Consider the following 11,359-nt stretch of genomic DNA (forward strand, 5'->3'; position numbering starts at 1 on the left):
TCTGAGGGTAGAATTTAAATTTGGGATCACAAATAGGTCTCCCAAAATTTTTGTTTGAAAATGAACAAGGATTGCTTGTGCATACTGCTGAGACAGAATCTCTGTGTCTGTTAGGCTGGGGAAGCCTTTTGACTTTGTTGGACTGATAATGTCGAGGGCCCCATTTGAATTGCAGAGGTGTACAGAGCATATTCTTTGTGTTGGGACTAAATGGAGAGGCTCAGAGAGCCTGCAGGGCTAGACAAAGCTGTTTTCCAGCACTGTGCCTGCACAGCTCTCACTTTAACCACCAGCAGTTTCTCAATATGCTAGTCCAGAGAAGTACTGTGCTGATCCCTCATTCTGCCATTTCTTGATTCTTCATTCCCAAAAGAGAGGTGCTAGCTTGGTGTTCTCAGGCCCCCTCAACACTCAAGTATAAATAAGGAAAGCATGGAGCAGCAATCGGTGTATGAGCGATCTGCTTCTGTCTCAGCTTGTGAGAAGAGCCTGCAGTGCTCCGGAGGGAGGATAGGAGCCATTTGGGGCTCTTGGGGAGAGGAGAAAGTAAAAGGAGTAAAATCCTGTGGGTCAAATGCATTCACACTGCTGTGCCATCTAATGGTGAAATTAAGATTTTCAATAATACTTGTTTGATAGTACGTATCTAAAAAACATAAATAAGATCTGTCAAGCCACAAGTATTCAGAATGCCATTTTGAGTATTTTTAAATCTCCCTGTATTTTGTAAGGGAGGCAATTAAACTATTCATCTAAACACCTAAGCCAAATGAAACCCTTGCATCCCTCAGTTGCAGTTATTAGTGCTGAGGCAGCCCAGCAGGAAAGCTACAGTAAGTCACTTGTTTAGGCTAGTGTGAAGTTTGGATTGGAAAGTGTGTATCTGGCTGGGAAAAGAGGGTCATGCTGAATTAAATGTGAGTCAAGTACTATAGCAAGCGCAGCTATTTCTTTGCACTACCAACTTTAAAATGAAACCTTTATTTTTATATGTCAGCAAATGAGGTTATCTCACCCTGATCAGCTGGTGGATAACCCAGCCCTGCTCCTGCTTCTCTTCCAGCATTCTGTGAGAAATCTCTGCAATGATAGTGGGGTGTTTCTTTCCCTTCCCATGACCCCTTTGGTTTTCATTTCTCTAAGACTGTCAGTAAACCCCATCAGATGTGATGTAAGTGCATATTCAGGAAAGATCAATAAAAACTATTCTATGTAGACCAGCACAGTAATTGTTCTGCCAGTGCTACCCTTTTTTCATTTTGAACCAGTTTCTTCAATTTCTTATTTAGTAACTTCTATAAATCATTTGTTCTGAAATGTTATAAAAGAAACCAAGTAGTTTAAAAATGTATTTTCTTAATTTGAGCATGATGTAACTAGTGATAAAAATCTTGAAGGTACTGTGTTAAAAAAAAAAAAAAAAATTTACTTGCTGCTTTCTAACCACTGTGCTACATGGTGTGAAACTGGCTGATGAATGAATGCCTTAAAGGAATAATTTCCAGCTAACACAGTGAGAGTATACATGTAGCCACACTTTAAAAACACTACTGAAATAACACAATGAATTAGAGTCACTGACTTTTTGTGGAAGTTTGTCCTTTAGAGACCTAGAGCAAAATGGGATCATGCCACAACAAAACAGATGAAGTTGTGGTAACAGGTATCAGAAAAATAAACACTGACCATCTTAAGCATTCAAAACAGCCACTTCAAACAGTGTATTCAACAGAGGAGTTAGGTGATGCAGGCTGCCCAGGACTGAAAGATGAATTATGATACTTAAATATAGACAGTATCTGAAATCAGCAGTTTAAATGTGGCCTATCCCAAACTTTCAATTACTCTCAAAATTTGGTGACTGAGGCTTTTAAAATGTAAGTTCATTGCAAATCAACACCTGGAAAGAATTATTTATTGTTCGTCATATGAAATATAAAGGATGACTAATTTCAGAAGATAAATGTTTTATACATCTTTCTTAATGTTGTTGCTGTGGAAAGAATCAATTTAAAAAACTGATGTCAAAATACTGTCTTTAAACATGTCATTAAAAATCTGCCTATCATGTATGTGCTGAAGATTTGATGTACCTAACTTCAGAACATGTTTCTCTCCAGGAGCTACACAGGGTCTAGGTTCTTAATATGAGTATCAAGTTAAATGCCTAATGTGAAAGGGTTTGACTTGATCATGAAGGATCAGAAATATATTTGCAATCCTTTTTAAATATGCAGGATTAAACTATTTGTCTCATACACACTGTTACTCTCACAACAGGACTACTAACTTGACTAATGTGAGGATGATTTTTCCACAGTAGAGGTTATATTACATATGGTGTGATCCCAATATGCATTACTTCACAGCTTCAAAAATACTGTACTTCTTTCTCCTCTAGCCAAAATGTATCTTCCTAAACCTGAGACATTTAGATGTTTCCATGCAGACAACACAGGTGTTGAAGATACATACATGTTCTGAAACAGTAACTTTTACAAGGGATTCTCTATAAGTTAGTATCACTCAGTAACCAAAGATTCTGGTGTTACTAGAAGGATAGATGAAATTCAGATTTTTTTGGGGACAGTTATCAAAGTTTGTGGTAAAGTACCATGTTAAAATCTCCTATTTTGGTTTGGGTTTGACTCTAGCAGTGGGGATAGACTCTGAGCTCTGTATGTAGTAATTCCTGAGAGCAACAGGAGCAGATTAATTCCTTTCCAATTGTTCAGATCTGTTCCTAGTCAACATTTTTAAGAGCAGATTGAAAACATTAAAAGAACTGCTCAACCATGTAAAATGCACAGCTCCATGTGCGATGCTCTGTTCATACAAAAATGCTCAGAAGCTATCGCTTGCAATAATAAAACAGATCGCAGTAACGGACAATTTTTGCCATGAAAACATTTATACTTCAGCTGTCAAGCAGTATATGAATTGCTTAAAACTTCCATCACACAAAATCAATGTATTTCTCATGATGGGGCATGGGAAAGAAGAGCTATGCAGATAGCCTGTAAGGGATGCAATAGCTTTATCTGACACCCAGGCTTAGGAGTATTGTTCAGAGGGTTAACTGGTGTGGGAAATGTGAAGAGCCTTGTTTTGCACTTCAGCACTGGTATGTCCCTTGTTTTCTGTGTCTTGTAGCAGTGCTTTCTTTAGAAACAACTCAGCTCTGAAGTGCCAAGTTTAACAAAGGAAACTAACAATCGTGACTGAAAGTGCTCTCTGAAAGCTTACTAAAAGAAGGAAAATTTATTCTGAACCTTGAAGTAATGGCATTCTGCTCATTTTCAAGTACATGAGATGTTTATATACAGGAAGAAAAAACAGGTAAGAATTCATTTTTCCCTTTTGTTCTGCCAGATGCTTTTCTGGTCATTTGCTTAAGTGGAATTTTGGGTCACTTAGAAACATGTAATGAAGCCCTAATGACAGGAAATGAGGACAAAGCCATCACTACTTCATAACCCACACTACACTATATGCAAAATGACTGCCTGAATCAGTTTTCCATGGCTTCTACAGTGATGTGGAACAGCTAATCCCGTGCAAGTGGTTTTCGTCAGCAGGAGAAGTGAATTATGCTGTTAATACCGATGGAATGAATTTAGTCAGGAACAGTGTGTCTGGCACTGGGAGAAGCAGTGCCCATCTGCCACATAGGTGTTACATGATCTTGCATTACTGGCTTAATGACTTCATGTTATTATATTTGAGTTAAAAACAGTCACCTTGCATCTGAACAGAGTTAAGAGATCAGTAAGACCAACACAAAGCCAGCCAGGGTCTCCATCAGCACTATTTAAATGTATCTAAATTTTCATCAGGTTATGAGCATCAGAAATAGGTTTTTTATTCTTTAATCTACCATCCTTACAAAAATGAAATGAGATTCCAATATAAGATTAAAAAGATTGTGAAGAAGTAACTCCAAAGGTGATTTGAAGAGGCTGTCTGTTGTGGATTGCAGTCTGAGACACCTGCCTTTGCTTTTGTGTTGTACAGGGACACCGGACACACAATTCATGTTTGTGGATTCCACTAGGCAGTGATGTACCTAAAAATGTGGCTCACAGCAGAGCACACACATTCCAAAATTTTTTCTGTTCTTTAACTTCTCTCTTATATTAACTGATAAGACCCCATGTAATTTTAAATAAGCATTCAAGGTAAATGGATGGGTATACTTTACCCTCAGTGCTTCAACTTTCAGTCTGTACAAGACAACAAATATGGTTCATCTGCAGAGACAAAGTAACTGTTAGCTTAGGAAAGACAGCACTGTAAGCACTGTAAGAGGGAAGAAAAAACAGGTGATGTTTTCTTTCTGCAAACAGCTCAAAAAGAATCTGCTGGGAAAACTTGAGCGCATGATCATGCACAATCACTTTTATCTATGAATATCCACAGTTGTAACATCCGAACTCCTGAACTGACTTAGCAGTTTTATTCAAAATAATTTCTATGACTATTTAAATACATAGCACTCCTGTCAGTTATCTCTATCAGCAATAATGTTAATTGAGTAAGACAGAACAGCTCACCATAAAGTCCTTGTGCTAACATAGGGAGGAAGTAGGATGTTGTCAATGGGAGGACAGAAAAGATTGCTCCTTTCAGCAACATGTTAAGACCTGGACCCTTAATCACCTTTCAAAATTAGGGGCCAATACTGATTTATGCAGCAGCATTTACAGAGATGTGATTAAATTAGTCCCAGATAGGAAGAAGGTTACCAAAGTTTCTAGTATTTAAGATGCACATAAAATAAAATCATTTAAGTCATACAGAATCTGGACAATTTCACAGAACTGAGCCTTGTTTTAAAGGAATTTAACAGGCAGAGATTAAAACGTTTTAGCATTTCTCAAAATCTGAAGAATGTCTTGTCTATTATACAAGACACAAGCATGTAATATAAAGAATATCAGCTATTACATACTAGGTTGTACTAAGGACTGTGTAATGTTGCTCACTCCATTCAAAAATGGAACTGTCCTGAACTAAACCACTATAAGCATGAGAATCACTTAACTTTAGGAATTTGCATCTAAGCTCATTAAAAGCTGCCTTTACAGTTAACATTGAAAAACAGGCATATATAAACTATGACCCATTTCATCCTAACATAGAAATGTTTGCACCCTTGGGTACTTCATGCCAGCTTTCCCATGTATGCGAGATGCTAGTAAGCTGTTTTACAACTGCAGTTGCTGACTACACAAATACAAAGCCTCCTTCAAGAAAAGCTATCAAATAAATCTGGTTTTTTTAAACCTGATAAAGCTTAATCCACAAAACTTAACTGCACATCCCTTGTTTAATGGTTTTATATTGACATCAAAGTGGTTTCACCCATTGGAAATAGTTTATTTTCTACATTGTTTGCAAAATTTATTTTTAGCATGCATTGTAGTGAATGACAGAGGCACATTCCAACGGAGTACTACAACTGTTTAGAGAATGAAAAACAACCAGTCAGTTTTCCCTCCACAACATGAGGTCTCACAACAAGATTAGCTTTACAACAAAGTGCTTATTCTTCAAATTAACAAAGCAACACTCAAGCCTATTTTATTTAGCAGTTATTGTAAGCAGCCTCCATCAAACAGGTTAATATTTTCACAGGACAGCCATCCAGAAACTTCTGAAGACAATGTCAATATTTTAATAGCTGTTTCCAAAAGCTTGCAACAACCTACTCCTGCTGTTTTGGCTGGCATAGAATTGTTTAGAAATTGGTCTGTGATCTGCACTGTTATTGGACAGGGCAAGTTTTAGCATTCACAAGTTAGCCTGGCTAAGCCTGAGGCTGAGAGAAAGTAAGATCAGTGGTGTGTTTTGGGTTTTTTGTTATTTTTTAAAATGTTATTTTCTAAGTGGATAGTTAAAGATATTTCAAGCAATTTGTAGGCTTTCTATTAAAATCACTTTGTTACGTGACCCACATTTCCTTTACAGAAAGAAGTCCTTGCATGTCCTGCAAGTGTTATCAAAAGGACAAAAAAGGGAAATAGCCTTCCTTGGCACACATAAACATGTTGTTATAAGTCCATTAAGAAGGTAATTGATAAATAGGGTTGAACAAAGTCTTCAAGAAAGTGCTTTCAAAAAGAGTAGATGGAACTAGAATTCAGATTTTTTATAAAACGTTAAGAGTTGGTTTGTGTGTTGCACTTTTCCTCCATCAACTAAAATAGATTATTTCCCCTTTTGATCAACTAGGTACATTAGTCTATTATTAGGGACAGAGTTCACTTTCACGTTATAAGGTGCACACTGTATGCATAATCCTTTCTACTACCCTTAATATTTTGAGTATTCAGAAAATTTTCTGAAGAGTTCAAAACACTTCTCTCATTCTTCAGCGATCACTAACATGTGCGCCAGCTTTGCAAGAGTTGTGAAAATGCTGTCTCCAGTGAACCTTGTAAGTTTTAATGATGCCAGCAGAAGAAAGATGACCCTGGACTTTCCTTCCATGGTGTAAGAGTCACGGAAAGCAAGCACGGGAAAGATGTTGCTAAGCCGTCAAACATATGAATAAAATGCCTTTTTTTCAGAGCTGAGCCACATCTGTTTGTGTAATCTTCACAGTGTTTTGCTAACTTCCTTTTGTATTCCAATACTTTCAGGAAATCCAAAACCATTTTAAGCTACGGGTTCACTGTTAATAGCTGCAGTTGTCTTTAAGAGTGATTCTAAGATTTATTTGTAGATAAATGGAAAGTTACCTACAACAGTAGAAAAGTTCCACTAATACCCTCATTTGTCTGTCTTTCAGTAATTCTTTCTGAAGAACGTTCAGGTTTGGGGCCTGAACTAGACTACATCTTTTGTATCATCTGATTTGTCCAGATTTGTATTTAATGGGGGAGGGGTTCTGTATGAAAAATTAGGCCCTGAAAATAGATTTTTTGAGTGGCTGTAAAAGCAACTACTGTGATACATTTAAAGATGATAATAGTTTTAAAAACTGAAGCATTTTGACCTCACCAGTCCAAGGTAGCGATAAAGACATCTCTTGACTTGAAAATACAGATATTACTGCTGGTCCTTATAGAAGTTAGTCAAAGCAATAGCAAGCTATGCTGAAACAGCAATAAGCTACACCATCCTCAATATTCTTGGTCACCTAACATAGGTACGACAAAATTTTCAACCCCCCAGGTGAAATGGCTATTCACTAGCAGATACTACACAATGAATTAATGAAACTTTATAGCAACAGAAAAGCCAAGGTGCACTAGGAAGAAAAATGGATTGGCACTATTATTCCAAAGGTAAATATTTGTGACTTTGTTTCAATTAGGAGAAATGTTACACAACTGAAAGATTAAATTAACTAACTAAACCAGTTTTCACCAAAATATATAACTAAGATTGTTCTAACAATCATCATTCTCCTTAAGTCAAAAAAACATCCTTATGTCTGCTACTGACAAAGGTCAAAGCTTTTAGCCCTGTGAAGCTACTAAATTGAAGTATCCAGGCATTTGAAAGTCTCGAGTACTTTTAAACACCCATTAAAGGCAGTATATGACATTAGACATTTTGTCAACAATTTGAGAATAAATGTCCACATTTAACAAAAAGCATCAATAGGATAGTTCTTCATAACACTTTTTTCCAGGAATCAAATGACAACATCTGTTGTAGGTATGCGGTCCCAATCCTCCTTTTTAAGCTACTGAAATTTATATATAGTATCTATTAGCAATGCAGGACTGATTTAGTATTCTCTTCAGAAAGCATCTGCTCAAAGTTGTAAATTTAAATGACATTTACAGTGTTAAAAGTGCTTTTATAATTAATATACTTCAGATACATACAGTCTCAAAATACTTCATGAACTCTGAAATGGTTATCTAAGGAGGGAACGTCATCAGCAAAATGCAGCTGATCATTTATTTCCACACCAAATTCTTCAAGTATCTGTACAAATTTCTCATGCTCTCTCCCAATCCATGACCTCATTGTGTCAAACACTTGGTATGGTGTAACATGAGCATGAACTTCAATTCCTGTTTCTGCAAGTTCTTTCAGCACTTCAGGGTAAGTAACCCAAGTATTGCTTCCTCCCGAGTGACCACCATCCAACCAGTAAATTGCTTTTATGTTTTTTAAGAAGGCATCTGTATTCTTGTCTTTTTTGGCTTCCTTCAGCTCATAAAGCAGCTGGTTCAAAACCACACAACCTTTACTGAAGCCAATCAAAGTAAACGACACCGCACCTACAGCAGACGGTATAATGAAGTTCATAGCAGAATTATTAGAGCATTCACAATCTCTCTCTTTTTCTGTGGATGAGCAGCCATTTGTCGTAGGAACAGACTGCGGCTGTGATTTACCAGCAGCTATTTTTGCATCCTTGCTGACACTGTGCACACTTTTCTGGGACAGCAGAATATTCTGAGAGAGTCTGAATGCATTAACTAGCAATGCATGGAGATGCTTGAAAGCTCCAAAGTCAGTGCTGTGCTCTGGTGCTCCAAACATGTTGCTTGCCACAAAGTTGTCATAACAACTGAATTTGTGCAGGTGCATTCGAGAACACTTTACAACCCAAATAAAGCTATTAGGGAACCGGCGAGCAAGTATGGTAGCAACATTTTCAAAACTCCAGTGCTCCCACTGAAAGTTTTCTGGGTGGCAAGACATGATGTCATGATAGTTCTGAAAAATTAAGAAGAATAGAAAAGACGCATTACTACATTGTGAAAAGACTTCAGCTCTGTCTAGCAAACTTATTCATTAGAAAGGACTGTAACTAACAGAGAAACATGCATTAAAGAGGCCTGTGCTTGCTAGGCTTCCAGGACAAGAAACACATTAAAGAAACTGGCATATTTAGATGTACTTATTCTTTAATATTTATACCACACATTTTTAATACCCCCAAAATTAATACAATAGAAGTAAGCACATGGAAGTATTCATAATTTTTATTGACTTCACTCCAAGAGAAGATTAAAATATTTCTCAACTTAGTATGACACTGAATATATAATTTTACTGTATTATCTCCATCTGTGGAAATACTGATTATCTTATTAAAAAGCACCAATAGACTTAAAACTTTGTAATAAGTTTTCTATCTTCTATAGAGAAAAAACAATCCCTCTCATTCAGCTGTAGGGAGTCTTTATTCCCCTTGTTCACATCCATACAGGGCACAGATGGAAAAAAATTAACCCCCAAGTCATGAATGATCCTCACCTCTGAATTCATAATTGCAGAGAATACTAATCAGTTTATTTTCTTAAGGAATAATAAAGCCACACCCAGGAATGGTAATCAAAAAGGTTTTCTTAGGCCACCTCAATCCTTAAAATGAAAATTCGCAAAGTGCTGCATCTTTACCTTACAGGAAAGGAAAGCCTTTTCCCTGGAACAAAAAGGCACTACCTCTGCTTTTGAGATTAGCTGACTACCCAGAGCAGGTAATGTCACAGAGGTCGATCACATGCTTCGAGACAGCACTTCAGAGTCTCTGTTCAGTTTCTTGTCACCTCAGAGACAACACGTGCCTTCTTCAGGACACGCTGAGAAAGCGTCAGCGCCTGGGAAAGACCCGCAGGACGGTGTCTGGGATGTCTGTAGGCCTACACGGAGACGTGGTGCTAAACCTGACGGGGACGACTGGCCATTTTAGGATGTCAATCGTCTCCTCTGCACGGCCACTCTCTGATACCACTTCACCACCAGAAATATCAATCTCGGGCGGTACTATAGAGAAGACTCCCCCTCCACTGCTGCTCCAGTTCAGGTTTCAAGAACGGCCCATTCCCGCCACGTTTACCGGGCGGTAACGGGCAGAGAGTGGCCAAGAGATGCTTCCCCCAGGGCGGAGCTCCGACTCGCCGCGCCGGGATCCTCGCCACCGCCTCCTCACCGCCTGGAGAGCCGGTGCGGTCCGCGGTTGCCTGCAGCGCCGCTTCCCCGCTCCCGCCCTCCCGGCCCGCTCCCGCCCGCCATTGCTTATCGCCCGCAGCCCACCCCGCCGTACCTGCACGTCCCCCGGGAAGTAGACAACGTGATGCTGCGGTGGGGCCGGGCCGCGCGGGGCCGGTGGCGGCAGCAGCAGCAGCAGCTCGTTGGCCCGGTGCGGCTCCGCGCCCGGCACCTCAGGCAGCCGCAGCCACGGCGGGCTCAGCCGCGCTGAGGAGAAGCCCGCGCCGCCGCCGCCGCCGCCCGCAGGCCCCGCGGCGCAGACGGTCGGCGCCCCACAAAGGCTCATGCTCCTGCCCAGGCAGAGGGCAGCGGGGCCCACGAGGCCCCGCAGCAGCGAGGCGGCGACCGGCGGACAGCGCCTGCTCATGGGAACGCCGGCCCCGCGCCCCAGCGGCCGCCTCCTGCCCGGTGAGGCCCGGCCCGGCCCCCTCTGCCCGCCGCCCCGCACCGCGCCTGCGCACCGCCCCCGCCCCGCCCACCGCCCCCTCGGGGGACCCAGCAGGGGGCGCCGCGCGCCCAACGGCCGCCCGCTCCGCCGTGACGTCACCGGAGCCTTTAAAAGGAGGGCGGCGGGAAGCGCCGAGCCGTGAGGCGCTGTGAGGCGGCGGTGGCGGCCCCGGCGGCCCCGGCCGCTGCCGCCGCCGCCCTCAGGGCGTCCCTCGAAGCCTCCTCTTGCCGTGGTGTTGGGCGCCAGCGCTCCGTGAGCCGGGGTCAGCTGCTGGTGGTCTCCGGGGCGTCCGCAGGCTCCTCCGTCCTCTGGCTGTGTGGCCCCTCAGGGCACCCTGCGCAGCTGCCGGCCCCTCTGGCTCGCCCTGCCCTTCCGCAACAAAGTTGAGGCGGCGGTACCGAGCGCGTGTTCTGTCTGTGCTGCCTTGCCTTGAAAATAGTGCTGGGCTGGTAAATCCTGAGGAAGGCCAGGCCAGTAGGTGCCTCAGAATTTGATAGTGACAGCAGAAGGCCTCCTGCAATGCAGTAAAACCCTAGAGCATGTTGCTGTAGCACAGTTACAACACTGTGGGGTATCTTACACTCCACATAGAGCAGTTAAGTTCAAAACAGAGGTATGTGGACTCATTTATTTCCTAAAGCTGTTGGTTGTATTTAAAAAAAAAAAAGGCAGCTTAGATATACTTATTTTACTTTGGTTATACTACTGTTACTACATTGGAAGAAAAGCTTTCACATGTACATTGTGAGATACTCTACATTTTACATGGCAAAGCAAGCAAAGAATCAGAGCCTTTCCTTTATTCCCAAGAATTTCTGGTTGTCTAGAATTTGCCTAGAATTTTCCTATTTCATGTATTCGTTCCTTTGTTCTGTTTTCATAGTGTAGTTAAAAATGCTTGTATGAAAACCTGGGAAACCACCAGATACCAAGTCTCTGACTACTTGA

The 11,359-nt window shown here is 41.2% G+C and overlaps 1 protein-coding gene across 1 annotated transcript; it reads right to left on the reverse strand.

Moving 5' to 3' along the window:
- Nucleotides 1-5,358: 5,358 nt before the first annotated feature.
- C6H2orf69 (chromosome 6 C2orf69 homolog) lies at nucleotides 5,359-10,335 on the reverse strand. The gene is made up of 2 exons (XM_074829527.1): nucleotides 10,019-10,335; nucleotides 5,359-8,685 (listed from the first exon to the last, which is right to left on the reverse strand). Exons 1-2 carry the CDS (start codon nucleotides 10,328-10,330, stop codon nucleotides 7,846-7,848), a joined length of 1,152 nt encoding a protein of 383 aa, XP_074685628.1. The 5' UTR covers nucleotides 10,331-10,335; the 3' UTR covers nucleotides 5,359-7,845.
- Between the last annotated feature and the right edge of the window lie 1,024 nt (nucleotides 10,336-11,359).

This window comes from Strix aluco, chromosome 6 (genome assembly GCF_031877795.1).
Source record: "Strix aluco isolate bStrAlu1 chromosome 6, bStrAlu1.hap1, whole genome shotgun sequence".
NCBI lineage: Eukaryota > Metazoa > Chordata > Aves > Strigiformes > Strigidae > Strix > Strix aluco.